A 17273-nucleotide genomic window follows, 5' to 3' on the forward strand; every position below is an offset into this window, starting at 1 on the left:
ATTCACCCAGTGCAAGAATTATGCTTCTATCCCACCTAGTTTTTGAGTTACACGACGTTTTGTAACTCCAAAAAACGGCGTTTTTCGCGTCTCACCGCGATCTAATTCTGACTCCTCATCACCCTTTTTTTCAAAGCGCCCGCCCCCTTAGAGGTGGCGCGATTGGTAATGACACCGCTCTTCAGACCAGAGGTCGTGGGTTCGATTCCACCTTGGCCCACATGTTTTTTTTTTAACTACAAATTTATACACTATCACAGACCGGTAATTCATATTGATAATTTATTACAATTCTGCAAAGTTTAATGATTTTAGCAGCTTTTCTAATATGGACCTCAGATTCTGGTTAACAGTCTATGGCAGAAATACATACAAGTACACAGCCTGATGAAGCAGACAGAAGCAGTACCTCTGATTGGTTCCGCAGTTTCACCTCTTATCAGCACAAATCTCACCCTCTTCTGCTGTTTTCACCTCTTTTCTGCTAATTTGAGCTTCTGTTCCACAGTGCACTCAGCCTCTTCTGCTGTTTTCATTAGAATTTTAAGCTTTTCCACCTTTTTTCAGTTACGTGAGAACCAGTTTGGCTCAATGAGTAGCTGAAAAATATCAGCCTCTTCTGCTGTTTTAGCAGGATTTCAGAGTTCAGCTTTTTCACTTGTTTTAAGCACAAATTTCAGTTTCTTTACCTCATTTCACAACAAAGTTCTTCCTCTTCACCTCTTTTCTGCTAATTTGAGCTGCTGCTCCACAGTGCACATTTTCCCTCTCATCATATCTTTGCTTGTGACCAGAACTCATTTGGCTCAGAGGGTAGGGCATCTGTCGTGAGACCCGGTGGCAGAGGTTCGAATCCTACCTGTGACAGCTGCTACACATGTTCACTGCTTGCATGCGCTCTGCTTTCTTGACACTCTCCAGTGTGTCATTACACATACAGCCATCTTCAGCAAGCACTTCTGCTTCTACACTTCTTTTCAACTCGGCTTTTTGCTTCTTTACCTCTTTTCAGCAGAAATTATTCCTCTTCACCTCTTTTCTGCTAATTAGAGCTCCTGCTCCACAGTGCACTTAGCCTCTTCTGCTGTTTTCATTAGAATTTTAAGCTTTTCCACCTTTTTTCAGTTACGTGAGAACCAGTTTGGCTCAGTGAGTAGCTGAAAAATATCAGCCTCTACTACTGTTTTAGCAGGATTTCAGAGTTCAGCTTTTTCACTTGTTTTAAGCACAAATTTCAGTTTCTTTACCTCATTTCACAACAAAGTTCTTCCTCTTCACCTCTTTTCTGCTAATTTGAGCTTCTGCTCCACAGTGCACATTTTCTCTCTCATCATATATTTGCTTGAGACCAGAACTCATTTGGCTCAGAGGGTAGGGCAGCTGCCGTGAGACCCGGGGGCAGAGTTTCGAATCCTACCTGTGACAGTTGCTACACATGTTCCCTGCTTGCATGCGCTCTGCTTTCTTGACACTCTCCAGTGTGTCATTACACATACAGCCATCTTCAGCAAGCACTTCTACACCTCTTTTCAACTCATCTTTTTGCTTCTTTACCTCTTTTCAGCAGAACTTCTTCTGATTCACCTCTTTTCTGCTAAATGTTTAGCCTTTTCACCTCTTATTAGCACAATACTAAGCAGCTTCTGCTAATTTCACCAGAATTGTCAGTCTCTCCACCTCTTCTTTGTAAGAATCAGTTTGGTCCAGTAAGGTGAGACGCCGCCTATAGATCAGAAAGGCCAGGTTCGAATCTCGCTCAGGGCAATGTTTTTTGTTTTTTCAACTTTTTCTGCTTTTTTCAGCAGAAATCTTCAGCGTAAGGCATCCACACAGCATTTTCGCAGGAAATGCAATTTTTTCTAGTTCTTTCTTTTTCTTTTTCTAGTTGCTTCCGTACGTTTTTTGCCGCTTAACTAGTCCCCCAGTTTTTATGCCATTATCACCATTCAAATTTTTACAGTTTCTGTCAGCTCTGCTCTTTCCAGCTATATCTTTTGGTTGTTATAACTGTTATATTTTTTGCTATATTAATTTTTTCATCCAGTTTCTGCTCCCATTGAAGTGAATGGCAGACATCCCATAAAATGCTCTAAGTGGCATTATTTGAAGCTTAACTACTTCCACATACTTTCACCTAGAACCACCATTCCACCTTTAAACTATTCTCCTGTCCTTCTGCTACTATTGTCTAATTCAGCTTTTCCATAAGTTCTACCGTTTCCCTTAAATTAATTTTTAACTTTTGTATGAATTATGAGGATTTGCATGGGTTGTTATCGTTGCTATGGACTGAGAGTTTGAGTGCGTGCACTCTAAGCTCTGAATCCCTTCTTCATGTACGAACAAACTCCTGTTGCTTACTCAATGTTCGCTGAACCCACACAAATTATACATCAAAACGTAGGTATTTTTGTTGGCTTTAAGACAGTTTCACTATCATTATCATGCGAGTTACGTTTTTTTTCACAATTTGCCTCGAAGTGACACAAGGTCTGAAAATTCCCCATTCAAAGTCTATGGGGAGGTTGTGAAACTCAGTGCTGAAATCCTGTAACGGGAGGGATTTTCAAATTGTCATATCTCCTTAATGAAGCGAAGTTAAGACATGAGGCTTGTGCCAATATATCTTCAGACACTGCTGACACTCACAGTGGAAGCAGTTTTCACAATTATCTTACCGTTGAGCCATGAATTACGTTTGTTTGAGGGGCGGAAATCTGTCCTTCTCTCAGTTTTCTAACTCTGAAAATGAAGCTGTTTCTTCTCTCGTCATATCTCCACGACGGAGGTACAAAGAGCAGTGAAAGTACACCAAAGTCTGCTGATTCACCCAGTACAAGAATTATGCCTCTATCCCACCTACGTTCTGAGTTACACAACGTTTTGTAACACCAAAAAACGGCATTTTTCGCCTCTCACCGCGATCTAATTCTGACTGCTCATCAGTCTGTTTTGCAGGAAATGCAATTTTTCAACTAGAATAAAATTTATTCTAGTTGCCAATTTCTTTAACTAGTCCCTCAGTTTTCAGCCAATTTTCACCATTCAAGTTTTAAACTGTTCTTTCTTTCTTTCTTTCTTTCTGCTAATGCCTGCTATATCTTTTGGTGCTCATAACTGTTATACTTTTCGAGATATTAAGCTTTTTTTTGCCATTTTTTTTGGCCCATTAAAATCAATGGACCACATTACAAGTGTGATCACTGGTTTTGCCCGCCAGGGTGAGCTGTGTTTTAGCTCAGTGAGATGAACAGCCGTTCTCAGAGCTGGAGACCCGGGTTCAAATCCCACTTATGACAAAAAAAATTTCAATAAACAGTTAAACTTTTTTTAACTCTTTTCAACACAAATTTTAGCTTCTTCGCCTCTTTTCAGCAGAAATTCTGCTGATTCATGTCTATTCAGCAGAATTTTTAGCTTCTTGACCTGTTTTCAGCAACATTTTCAGTTTCTTTACCTCATTTCCGAACAGTTTTCTGTTTCTTCATCTCTTTACAGCAGAAAGTTCAAAAAGTTCACCTCTTTTCAGCAGAATTTTCAGCATCTTCACCTCTTTTCAAGACAATTTTCAGTTTCATCTCTTTTCAGTCACCTGAGAACCAGTTTGGCTCAGCTTCAAATCCTACCTGTGGTCCTCGCCGTACATCTTCCCTCCTCTCACTCTCCCTGCTTTCTTGACACTCTTCAGTGTACCCTTTCAAATAAAGCAGTTTTCAGCAGAGTGCAGCTTCAACACAGTGTTTTTAGCACATAGTTCTCCTTCTCTCTTTTCAGATTCCACTACACTGCATTTTCGCAGGAAATACAACTTTTTCTAGTTGGGTGGATGCCGTAGGCATCCACACTATTGAGATCCTGTTTCTCTTTATTGGGTGGATGCCGTAGGCATCCACACTATTGAGATCCTGTTTCTCTTTATTCTTTATCCTTTATTATTCTAGTTGCTCCGTTTCTTTGCCGCTTAACTACTCCCTCAGTTTTCAGCCGATTTTTACCATTCAAACTCTAAACTGTTCTGCTATTTCTGCTTTCGACTGCTATATCTTTTGGTACTTATTACTATTATACTTTTTAAAATATTACACTTTTTTCCTTTAATTTGTCCCATTGAAATGAATGGGAAACTTCTACAATTCTGCTAAAACTTGCTTGTCTTTGAAACTTAACTACTTCCTCATACTTTCACCTAGAAACTCCATTCAAACTTTAAAACGTTCTCAGATGATTGGGCTATTCCTGTGTGATTCAGCTTTTTCATATCTGTTACCGTTTTCATGTAATGACTCTTTAAGTTTTCAGTTACAACTTTGTGATTTTTCAGAAAATACATGTGTTGCTATGGTTGCTATGCAATTAACTCCCACTGCACACTCGTCCGTTCTGAATTTTCTCTTCATGTCTGAACAACTCCTTGCTACTCGCTCAATTTCCACTCAACTTCCACAAATTATACATCAAAACGTAGGTATTTTTGCTGGCTTTAAGACAGTGTCACTATAATTATTGTGAGAGTTACGTTTTTTTCACAATTTGCCTCGAAGTGACACATGGTCTAAAAACTCCCCATTCAAAGTCTATGGGGAGGTTGTGAAACTCAGAGCTGAAATACTGAAACTGAAGGCATTTTCAAATCGTCATATCTCCTTAACGAAGCAAAGTTAAGACATGAGGCTTGTCCCTGTATATCTTCAGACACTCCTGACACTCACAATTCAAGAATTATTTTCTCACCTATTACCGTTCTGAGATGAGTTAGACTTGTTTGAGGGGTGGAAATCTGTCCTCCTCTCATTTTTCAAATTCCGAAAATGAAGCCGTTTCTTCTCTCGTCATATCTCCGCGACGGAGATACAAAGAGCTATGTAAATCGCAGTCAAAGTACACCAAAGTCCGCTGATTCACCCAGTGCAAGAATTATGCTTCTATCCCACCTAGTTTTTGAGTTACACGACGTTTTGTAACTCCAAAAAACGGCGTTTTTCGCGTCTCACCGCGATCTAATTCTGACTCCTCATCACCCTTTTTTTCAAAGCGCCCGCCCCCTTAGAGGTGGCGCGATTGGTAATGACACCGCTCTTCAGACCAGAGGTCGTGGGTTCGATTCCACCTTGGCCCACATGTTTTTTTTTTAACTACAAATTTATACACTATCACAGACCGGTAATTCATATTGATAATTTATTACAATTCTGCAAAGTTTAATGATTTTAGCAGCTTTTCTAATATGGACCTCAGATTCTGGTTAACAGTCTATGGCAGAAATACATACAAGTACACAGCCTGATGAAGCAGACAGAAGCAGTACCTCTGATTGGTTCCGCAGTTTCACCTCTTATCAGCACAAATCTCACCCTCTTCTGCTGTTTTCACCTCTTTTCTGCTAATTTGAGCTTCTGTTCCACAGTGCACTCAGCCTCTTCTGCTGTTTTCATTAGAATTTTAAGCTTTTCCACCTTTTTTCAGTTACGTGAGAACCAGTTTGGCTCAATGAGTAGCTGAAAAATATCAGCCTCTTCTGCTGTTTTAGCAGGATTTCAGAGTTCAGCTTTTTCACTTGTTTTAAGCACAAATTTCAGTTTCTTTACCTCATTTCACAACAAAGTTCTTCCTCTTCACCTCTTTTCTGCTAATTTGAGCTGCTGCTCCACAGTGCACATTTTCCCTCTCATCATATCTTTGCTTGTGACCAGAACTCATTTGGCTCAGAGGGTAGGGCATCTGTCGTGAGACCCGGTGGCAGAGGTTCGAATCCTACCTGTGACAGCTGCTACACATGTTCACTGCTTGCATGCGCTCTGCTTTCTTGACACTCTCCAGTGTGTCATTACACATACAGCCATCTTCAGCAAGCACTTCTGCTTCTACACTTCTTTTCAACTCGGCTTTTTGCTTCTTTACCTCTTTTCAGCAGAAATTATTCCTCTTCACCTCTTTTCTGCTAATTAGAGCTCCTGCTCCACAGTGCACTTAGCCTCTTCTGCTGTTTTCATTAGAATTTTAAGCTTTTCCACCTTTTTTCAGTTACGTGAGAACCAGTTTGGCTCAGTGAGTAGCTGAAAAATATCAGCCTCTACTACTGTTTTAGCAGGATTTCAGAGTTCAGCTTTTTCACTTGTTTTAAGCACAAATTTCAGTTTCTTTACCTCATTTCACAACAAAGTTCTTCCTCTTCACCTCTTTTCTGCTAATTTGAGCTTCTGCTCCACAGTGCACATTTTCTCTCTCATCATATATTTGCTTGAGACCAGAACTCATTTGGCTCAGAGGGTAGGGCAGCTGCCGTGAGACCCGGGGGCAGAGTTTCGAATCCTACCTGTGACAGTTGCTACACATGTTCCCTGCTTGCATGCGCTCTGCTTTCTTGACACTCTCCAGTGTGTCATTACACATACAGCCATCTTCAGCAAGCACTTCTACACCTCTTTTCAACTCATCTTTTTGCTTCTTTACCTCTTTTCAGCAGAACTTCTTCTGATTCACCTCTTTTCTGCTAAATGTTTAGCCTTTTCACCTCTTATTAGCACAATACTAAGCAGCTTCTGCTAATTTCACCAGAATTGTCAGTCTCTCCACCTCTTCTTTGTAAGAATCAGTTTGGTCCAGTAAGGTGAGACGCCGCCTATAGATCAGAAAGGCCAGGTTCGAATCTCGCTCAGGGCAATGTTTTTTGTTTTTTCAACTTTTTCTGCTTTTTTCAGCAGAAATCTTCAGCGTAAGGCATCCACACAGCATTTTCGCAGGAAATGCAATTTTTTCTAGTTCTTTATCCTTTATTATTCTAGTTGCTCCGTTTCTTTGCCGCTTAACTACTCCCTCAGTTTTCAGCCGATTTTTACCATTCAAACTCTAAACTGTTCTGCTATTTCTGCTTTCGACTGCTATATCTTTTGGTACTTATTACTATTATACTTTTTAAAATATTACACTTTTTTCCTTTAATTTGTCCCATTGAAATGAATGGGAAACTTCTACAATTCTGCTAAAACTTGCTTGTCTTTGAAACTTAACTACTTCCTCATACTTTCACCTAGAAACTCCATTCAAACTTTAAAACGTTCTCAGATGATTGGGCTATTCCTGTGTGATTCAGCTTTTTCATATCTGTTACCGTTTTCATGTAATGACTCTTTAAGTTTTCAGTTACAACTTTGTGATTTTTCAGAAAATACATGTGTTGCTATGGTTGCTATGCAATTAACTCCCACTGCACACTCGTCCGTTCTGAATTTTCTCTTCATGTCTGAACAACTCCTTGCTACTCGCTCAATTTCCACTCAACTTCCACAAATTATACATCAAAACGTAGGTATTTTTGCTGGCTTTAAGACAGTGTCACTATAATTATTGTGAGAGTTACGTTTTTTTCACAATTTGCCTCGAAGTGACACATGGTCTAAAAACTCCCCATTCAAAGTCTATGGGGAGGTTGTGAAACTCAGAGCTGAAATACTGAAACTGAAGGCATTTTCAAATCGTCATATCTCCTTAACGAAGCAAAGTTAAGACATGAGGCTTGTCCCTGTATATCTTCAGACACTCCTGACACTCACAATTCAAGAATTATTTTCTCACCTATTACCGTTCTGAGATGAGTTAGACTTGTTTGAGGGGTGGAAATCTGTCCTCCTCTCATTTTTCAAATTCCGAAAATGAAGCCGTTTCTTCTCTCGTCATATCTCCGCGACGGAGATACAAAGAGCTATGTAAATCGCAGTCAAAGTACACCAAAGTCCGCTGATTCACCCAGTGCAAGAATTATGCTTCTATCCCACCTAGTTTTTGAGTTACACGACGTTTTGTAACTCCAAAAAACGGCGTTTTTCGCGTCTCACCGCGATCTAATTCTGACTCCTCATCACCCTTTTTTTCAAAGCGCCCGCCCCCTTAGAGGTGGCGCGATTGGTAATGACACCGCTCTTCAGACCAGAGGTCGTGGGTTCGATTCCACCTTGGCCCACATGTTTTTTTTTTAACTACAAATTTATACACTATCACAGACCGGTAATTCATATTGATAATTTATTACAATTCTGCAAAGTTTAATGATTTTAGCAGCTTTTCTAATATGGACCTCAGATTCTGGTTAACAGTCTATGGCAGAAATACATACAAGTACACAGCCTGATGAAGCAGACAGAAGCAGTACCTCTGATTGGTTCCGCAGTTTCACCTCTTATCAGCACAAATCTCACCCTCTTCTGCTGTTTTCACCTCTTTTCTGCTAATTTGAGCTTCTGTTCCACAGTGCACTCAGCCTCTTCTGCTGTTTTCATTAGAATTTTAAGCTTTTCCACCTTTTTTCAGTTACGTGAGAACCAGTTTGGCTCAATGAGTAGCTGAAAAATATCAGCCTCTTCTGCTGTTTTAGCAGGATTTCAGAGTTCAGCTTTTTCACTTGTTTTAAGCACAAATTTCAGTTTCTTTACCTCATTTCACAACAAAGTTCTTCCTCTTCACCTCTTTTCTGCTAATTTGAGCTGCTGCTCCACAGTGCACATTTTCCCTCTCATCATATCTTTGCTTGTGACCAGAACTCATTTGGCTCAGAGGGTAGGGCATCTGTCGTGAGACCCGGTGGCAGAGGTTCGAATCCTACCTGTGACAGCTGCTACACATGTTCACTGCTTGCATGCGCTCTGCTTTCTTGACACTCTCCAGTGTGTCATTACACATACAGCCATCTTCAGCAAGCACTTCTGCTTCTACACTTCTTTTCAACTCGGCTTTTTGCTTCTTTACCTCTTTTCAGCAGAAATTATTCCTCTTCACCTCTTTTCTGCTAATTAGAGCTCCTGCTCCACAGTGCACTTAGCCTCTTCTGCTGTTTTCATTAGAATTTTAAGCTTTTCCACCTTTTTTCAGTTACGTGAGAACCAGTTTGGCTCAGTGAGTAGCTGAAAAATATCAGCCTCTACTACTGTTTTAGCAGGATTTCAGAGTTCAGCTTTTTCACTTGTTTTAAGCACAAATTTCAGTTTCTTTACCTCATTTCACAACAAAGTTCTTCCTCTTCACCTCTTTTCTGCTAATTTGAGCTTCTGCTCCACAGTGCACATTTTCTCTCTCATCATATATTTGCTTGAGACCAGAACTCATTTGGCTCAGAGGGTAGGGCAGCTGCCGTGAGACCCGGGGGCAGAGTTTCGAATCCTACCTGTGACAGTTGCTACACATGTTCCCTGCTTGCATGCGCTCTGCTTTCTTGACACTCTCCAGTGTGTCATTACACATACAGCCATCTTCAGCAAGCACTTCTACACCTCTTTTCAACTCATCTTTTTGCTTCTTTACCTCTTTTCAGCAGAACTTCTTCTGATTCACCTCTTTTCTGCTAAATGTTTAGCCTTTTCACCTCTTATTAGCACAATACTAAGCAGCTTCTGCTAATTTCACCAGAATTGTCAGTCTCTCCACCTCTTCTTTGTAAGAATCAGTTTGGTCCAGTAAGGTGAGACGCCGCCTATAGATCAGAAAGGCCAGGTTCGAATCTCGCTCAGGGCAATGTTTTTTGTTTTTTCAACTTTTTCTGCTTTTTTCAGCAGAAATCTTCAGCGTAAGGCATCCACACAGCATTTTCGCAGGAAATGCAATTTTTTCTAGTTCTTTATTCTTCTACCTTATTCTAGTTGCTCCGACCTTTGCTGGTTAACTACTCCCTCAGTTTTCAGCCGATTTTCACCATTCAAACTTTAAACTGTTCTGCTCCTTCTGCTAATGCCTGCTATGTCTTTTGGTGCTCATAACTTTTATACTTTTTGAGATATTAAGCTTTTATGCCATTTTTTTTTTTTTTTTTTTTGGCTGATTTTTGCTGACAGGGAGCACATTATCAGTGTGATCACAAGTTTAGCTTGCCGGGCTGAGCCATGTCTTAGCTCAGTGAGATAAGCTGCCGTTCTCAGAGCAGGAGGGCCGGGTTCAAATACTGCTTATGGCAACATTTTCTTCAGTAAACGGTTCAACTGTTTTAACTCTTTTCAGCACAATTTTCAGTTTTTTCAGCTCTTTTTAGCACAAATCCAAGATTCTTAAGCTCTTTTCAGTAGAAATTTTAGACTTTCAACTCTTTTCAACACAAATTTCAGCCTCTTCTGCACTTTTTAGCAGAATTGTCAGCTTCTTCACCTCTTTTCAGCACAAATTTCAGTTTTTCAGCTCTTTTCAGCAATAATTTCAGCTCCTTTACCCCTTTTCAGCTAAAACTTCAGCTTTTTCACTTGTTTTCAGCACAAAGTTCTGCTTCTTCACCTCTTTTCAGCAAATTTCAGCTTTGCTCCACAGTGCACATTTTTTCTCTCATCATATCTTTGTTTGGGACTAGAACTCGTTAGGCTCAGTTGGTTGAGCAGCTGCCGTGAGACCCGGTGACAAACGTTCGAATCCTACCTGTGACGGTTGCCACACATCTTCCCCTCTTGCATGCACTCTGTTTTCTTGACACTCTTCAGTGTATCCTTTCACATATACAGCCATCTTCAGCAAGCACTTCTGCTTCTACACCGCTTTTCAGCTGTTTTCAGCAGACTCCACTACATGGCATTCACACTGCATTTTTGCAGGAAATGCAACTTTTTCTAGTTTTAGCAGATCTTTTCATTTACTTTCTCAATTTCATAATATTAGGTTCAGATAAATATGTTAACAGACAGACAGTTCATAATCCAATAAGTGATTTATGTTGTTCTAGACATCCAATAGCTCAGCCATTACACACAGATTTCAGGTTCATATTAGTTTTTAGTAACGCAACTCCCAGCTGAATACATCCAGCTTTCCACCTGAGTCACCGTCTTCAGGACCAGTTGTGAGCAACTCCTAAGGATTCACCTGTATATCAAAAACATATAGATTCTTCTTTCATGGTAACTTATGTACCCTAAACTCTGAGAAACACAAGCATAAAAAGTGTGCTTACTTACTTATTTTTGTTAGTACATTATTTGTTCCTTTTGATCTGCTTGTCTTTGACACATTTATTTGTTCTGCTCTCACAATCCCATGTTGGAAAACAGTCCCTACTTTGTAAAATGTTAATTTAAAAAAAAAGAAAAAAAGAAAGAGGATGCAATAGAAAACATTTCAAATGTTTAAACTGAGAAATCTACAAATCTTGAATAATTTCATTGGAATGTTCCTCGATGCAAAATTGCAAAAACTTGGGTCACATATCTGTATAACCTCCTGTAGACAGTGATGGGTAGCAAAAGATTACAGCATAATAAAGCTCATAATATTTAAAGATTCACAGAGTCTGAAGAGATGCCTGCCTGTAGTACAGATGTTTGACCAGTTATAAACATCTGGAACATTTTGAAATAAATAATATAATAAACAGGACTCGGGACTATTGATCAGTTAGAATCCTCTGTCAGTCAAGAATGGGGGCAACATTTTTCTCCCAAAAGTCTAGCAGCTGGTCTCATCCGTTTCCAGATGTTTATGCCCCAGTGGTTTATCACTGGGCACAGTGACACTGTTCCAACTTTTTTTTTTGACACATGTTGCTGTCATCAAATTCAAAGTTACATTACTTTGGGGTTGTTTTTTTTTTCTTTTCACAGTTAAAACATTTGATACGTTTTCTATGTTCTGTTGTGAATAAAATATTGCAAATCATTACATTCTGTTTTTATTTATGTCCCAACTTTTTGGGGAACAGGGATTGTTAGAATTCAAATGAGTTGGCTGGTAGTGTCTTAAAAACAACAACAGCATATTGTTATATTACCGACATAACGTTCCACTCACATCTGCTCATTTTTGCCATTGCAGCATTATTCTAAATTGCCCCACTGAATGTATCTGGTAAAGGTGAAGGAATATCTTCAGGAATATTGTTTTTTGGTGTTCTGGAACTGTAAATGGAGGTTTCCTTCAAAGGTGCAATTTTTACTTTGAAGCTGAACCTTTGAGCTCTGATTACTGAAGGTAAAAGTTTGGCAAAAATGAGAAAACAGAGTACCTGGACAGTGTTTATAGACACACTGTCCAGTGTTTATTGTCACTTCACATATCTGCAGAACTTCAATATCTAACAGTTCCTGTAGACACTAATGGGTAGCTAAAGATTGCAGCAGTAGTTGATGTGAGTCGGTTTTCTTCTCCAACTACAGAGAGTTTTGGGCTGGTGATGAATCAGCTGGTGTCTGATGTGTCAGGTCAGGACAACCTGCTGCTGCGGAGTCGGGGCGGTCTGCCTCCCCCCACCGCAGGGAAAAGGGAAACACCACCTGGTGGTTCTTTGAGTCCGGGGATGGGCGTCCAGGTACACACTGGCTCACTCCTTGGCGGCCGCTTATCGGGGCCTGGAGCCTGGGGCTCGCTCGGGCCACTTCGGAGGTGGGGTGCCCCCGGCCTCTCGGCCTGGGGCTCGGTCACTCAGGCGCAGCTGGCTGCCGGCGGAGCTCACGGGCGCGTCACTGCAACTCCCCCTGGCTTCTGCTCCGCGGCTGCTGAGTGAGCCCTCATCTGGGACTCTCCTCAGCTCTTTCCGGGACAGTGGCGCAGCTGCCCCTCTGTTGGTCTTCCTTGGTCTTTTGTGTTCTGGGGGCCTCTGGATGTCTGGAGTTTTGATCTCCTCCACACCTGCTTCACGCCCTGGAGGACGGGGCTGTGCCCCCCCCACACCCTCTAGCAGATTATTACATGAAGGAACCTTTTAAAAAACAAAAAACAAGCGCGTCCATGCTCACAGGTGTACACACGGGTGATCACACCCACAAACTACACCCTTTTTGGCTCCTACCTCAAAGCACACTGTGTGCTGTCGATCTTATGTGCTGCACAATAATGTTTAACATTTAGTATTTACTGTCATATTCCCATATATCATTGTGATGTTGTTTATTCTATTACTCTTGTTCTCTTCTGCTTGCTTTCTTTTTTCTTTCTCAGCAGGTGATCCAGGTGATTGATATATGCATTTTTTTTTCTCTGCCCGTTCTGTTGGTTTTTGTCTTTTGCCCTTCTCCCCCGTCCCTCTTCTCAGCTGTTTCTCTTTCCCTCTTTCTTTCTCCCCTCCTTTCCCCCAGTCAAGTCTGTCCCGTATTCAGTAAGTGAAAATAAAATAAACAATAAAAGGTGAATCAAATGGACCATTACGGCAAGGCTGGGATGGTCAGTTTGGTAAAGTAAATCCGTTGGGCATCTTTCTTTGCCTTTAGACAACAATTCTGATGGCAAAAGAGCCAAACGGGACAGGCCAAAAAAAAAAAAGATTGCAGCAGTAGTTGATGTGAGTCGGTTTTCTTCTCCAACTACAGAGAGTTTTGGGCTGGTGATGAATCAGCTGGTGTCTGATGTGTCAGGTCAGGACAACCTGAATCAGACATGTTCAGAGCTTTCTCTGCTGCCTCCCCTCTGTCATTGTGACGACCTACCACTGGCTGGCCCTGCCCTCCATGACACTGACCACAGATACATCGAAGAACAGGTGAGCTTCAGCCCAGCTCTTAACAGTGATGGCTCAAAGGGGGAGAAACTTGACAAGTCTGAGGATTAGAATCAGAAAGACTGCTTTATTTTTATGTTGCAGCTCCACAGTAGCAGTGTGGGAGGAGGATCATTGGACAATGACCCCTTCAGTCTGTGTGAGAGGGGCTACGAAGCTCCCGCTCCTCTTCCATCCCCTGTCGCTCTGGCTACCACTTCCATCCATCTCTTTGGAGCCGTGTTCCCTCACATAATCTCTGCTCAGAGGTAAGCGACCTCTGACAGCCTAACCAGCACAGACTGACACGAGAAGGACATTGTGTATTTATTTAGCTGTTCATTTGCATACTTAATGTTGTTGTAATAACAAACCACAGCAAAAAAATTTAAGCTGCCTCAATAAAGGCAGCACTTCTGCACATTTTACAATTCTTATTTATTTTCTTTCTTTATATTTGAAGAAAGTCTTGGCATTATAAGCACCACTACATCAGTGACGAACACATACAGTTATGTCTAAAACTTGCCCCAGGGGGTGAGAGCTATAATAGTTTAACCCTCACAGCTTTCTCTTTGAACATTACAACAAGTTTGTACTCTTTAGAAGGACACGGTCCTAATCTGAGATGCAGGTTTTTGTTCTCAGTTAGGGCTACAGTTTGGTGCAGCTCTGCCAGATAGATAAGCTTTCTAAGCCAAGCTTAGAAAGCTGTAGAATAATGAGTCCTGTGTGTCAGGGTGAAGATACTGGAGCAGTTTGTGGAAACGGTGAACCAGCTAAAGGGTCAACGCCAGCAGACTATCCAGACTCACCTTTGTGCTGCCCTCTGCAGTCTGCTCAAGGTACTGCAACTGCGTAACCCCTGTGTATCTTCCAGAAAACCGGTATTAATGAAAACCCTGATGTTTAAGTGAACAGTTGCCATTATTCTGTTTTTAATCTTTTGTGCTCATCCTTACACTTCATGTGCAATCTTGCATTTGCAAGGCAGTGATGAGATGCACACTAAACTGCACTTTCTATGCTCCGTAATAGTGCACTATACAATACGCATGTGTATTGTATAGTACCCAAGAGATCAGCATACCACTCTCAGGACCAAGATGCATATTGTGTAGTTAGCTGGTTAACTGTGTTTGCTATTACTGTTGATTTTTTACCGCTCAGTTCTAAAAGGTTGATGGGCAGGTGGCGTGGACACCTAAGTTTGCGAATGTGATAACTCAAGTAGGAAGTCGCCTTGGATTTTTAAATTGATCAATTTAAATTAATACAAGGTACATTTATTAAAAATCTCAGACAAGTTTAAATCTCAGTGCATTCCCCCTTAGGGTCAGAGTACGTTTTTGTAAGAATCCGGTGATTGCGATAACTTGAGAACAAGATGTTTGTTTGTAAAATGCACCACAAGAGACAATAGAACACTGGACCTATTTTTTTACTACTGTCAGAGATGCCTACACCTCCACTGCCCTCCCTCCACTGGACAGGTCAGATCACAACCTTGTACTGCTCATAGCAGCATATAGGCCAGTGGTTCAGCGGACGTCAGTGACTGTAAAAACTGTGAAGAGGTGGTCTCAGGGGGCTAGGGAGACACTTTGTGGGGCTTTGGAAGCCATCAACTGGAATGCCCTGTATGAACCACATGGCAGTGACATTGATCATCTTACAGACTGTGTCTGAGAGTCTGAACAGCAACATAGGAACACCCCAGGTAAGTGTTCTGTCCCCTTTCCTCGTCACCATCTATACGGCCGACTTAAAGTATATTACAGAAACCTGTCTCCTCCAGAAATTCTCTGACGACACAGACATTATTGGAAGTATGGACATGGGATGGGAAGAGGAGTACAGAGGACTGATTGATTGCTTCATGAGGTGGTGGTGTGAGGTGAATCACCTGCAGCTGAATGTGGCCAAAACAAAGGAGCTGGTGGTAGACTTTGGCAGGAACAGATCCCGACCCTGTCTGCATTGGTGGGACTGATGTCGAAATAGTCACATCCTTACAAGTATCTGGGAGTTCAACTGGATCACAAGCTGGAGTGGTCTGCCAACACAGACAGGGTAGAGTGGTATTGAGGCAAAGCTCTCAGGGCCAACCACAGGGGTCACAGCATCTCTCTGTAGAAAATTCAAGAGACTGTAGAGCAGGGGTGTCAAACTCCAGGCCTCGAGGGCCGGTGTCCTGTAGGTTTTAGATATCACCCTGGGTCAACACACCCGAATCAAAGGATTAGTTCATTACCAGACCTCTGGAGAACTTCAAGACATGTTGAGGAGGTAATTTAGCCATTTAAATCAGCTGCGTGGGATCAAGGACGCATCTAAAACCTGCCCTCAAGGCCTGGAGTTTGACACCCGTGCTGGAGAGTGACATTTAGAGAGACAATACTTACTTTACAGACTGTTAGGAGTCTCATTTTTTAACATCACCAAGATGTCCATTTACAAAAAAAAAAAAAAAAAAAAAAAAAGTAATTGTGCATCACAAATTTTTTTTAAGCATAACTTTGCTCCAGTCTCTGAAAAACATAAACCTTTCACAATTCATGACTTTATCACGAAATAACCATAACTAACCTCTCCTCAGCATCAAGGTAGCAATCGGGGCTCTCTGGGGCCTGAGGAGATCCGGCCCCCAGCCTTGTCGCTCCTGTTGGGGGCACTGGAAAGCACCAGTCCTCTGCTACGCTGCCTGGCTGCTGAAGGTCTAGCCCGACTGGTTCAAGTGGTTGGAGATCCAGGGTTCACTGTCTCTATCTCCCTGCTCTGCTTTGATAGGTGGGCAGATGTTAAATCATAGCTTTGTGTACCACTTCTTACACTTGTCTTCATCCCACTGATGAAAATAGTTATAGTAGTCAAAATTCAAGCTTTTTAGTTAGTTGGTTCTTTTAGGAGTTCTTGCCACAGAATGCAGGGGAAAGGCAAAAACGTCCAGGAAACTGATCTGGATCTGTGCTCTCTTTAAAAGAGCAACAGCATAAACAAAGTAGGTCATGATACAAAAATATACTGAAACACACAGAAGTTGCATAATAAGCCAGAAATAGTTCAAAACAAATTTCACATAGCTGTGGCTATGAGTCTGGACCCAAAGATATCACACTGTGTTCAAGACAGGAAACGATGACAGTTGATGTCTGTCGTTTAAAAAAAGAAAACTGCAGCTGTGGGATTTTAGTGTCCCAATTTCACGTTTTTGTTCCTGGACTTCACTGATCTTATTGCATGATTTTCAGTCTTCAATAGTAAATGTTTATCTATGTGCAACACCTCAGTTAATCTCCTGTACGACCCTGTTTAATGTAAATATGTTTTTTGTTTGTTTGGGGTTTTTTTTTCAAATTATGCAAGAGCAGAATAGGCCACTAAATGACCACTAACCTGTACCTTACCAAAACCTGTAGTTTTTCTTTCATACTCTAGCATTGGATATTGGCTGTGTTAAATGAATTAAAAGCAGTCCCTGGAGACTAGAACAAATAGAGTTGGACGTTTTTCATGAATATAATGTTGGTTAATATCACAGCTGACTTTGTTGATCGTGTCTGCAGGCTGAAGACTGCTCGAGATGCGGCATCACGCAGTGGCTATGCCCTGGCTCTGGGGGCGCTATACCGCTACACTGGAGGAATCAGCTCACCTCAACACCTGTCCACCTGTCTGGGAGTCCTGTTCACCTTGAGCCAGGACAGCACCTCACCCGAGGTCCAGGTACACGCTTACCCTTACACACTTCTAAATCTATCTGTCTGTATACCAGAATGAGAAAATTGAGAAAAACATTTGATAAATTATTTCATTATGCTTCTGTTCTCCACCAAACCACATT

General features: G+C 41.4%; 1 protein-coding gene and 1 long non-coding RNA gene across 2 annotated transcripts in view; both read left to right on the top strand.

The window, feature by feature from the left end:
- The window catches only part of heatr5a (HEAT repeat containing 5a), a 94058-nt gene that overhangs the window by 58737 nt on the left and 18048 nt on the right, over positions 1 to 17273 (top strand). The window contains exons 15-19 of the mRNA XM_085392524.1: positions 13263 to 13432; positions 13535 to 13698; positions 14169 to 14274; positions 16029 to 16219; positions 16996 to 17155. Coding sequence (XP_085248650.1) covers positions 13263 to 13432; positions 13535 to 13698; positions 14169 to 14274; positions 16029 to 16219; positions 16996 to 17155 — 791 coding nt within the window. The remainder of the gene's footprint in view (positions 1 to 13262; positions 13433 to 13534; positions 13699 to 14168; positions 14275 to 16028; positions 16220 to 16995; positions 17156 to 17273) is intronic.
- LOC146646056 (uncharacterized) lies at positions 15115 to 16019 on the top strand. The gene is made up of 2 exons (XR_014908945.1): positions 15115 to 15149; positions 15228 to 16019. It is a non-coding gene; the product is annotated as an uncharacterized LOC146646056 (long non-coding RNA).

This window comes from Rhamphochromis longiceps, linkage group LG19 (assembly GCF_057381845.1).
Source record: "Rhamphochromis longiceps isolate RC_006_pf linkage group LG19, R_longiceps_female_GT1.1, whole genome shotgun sequence".
NCBI classification, from domain to species: domain Eukaryota; kingdom Metazoa; phylum Chordata; class Actinopteri; order Cichliformes; family Cichlidae; genus Rhamphochromis; species Rhamphochromis longiceps.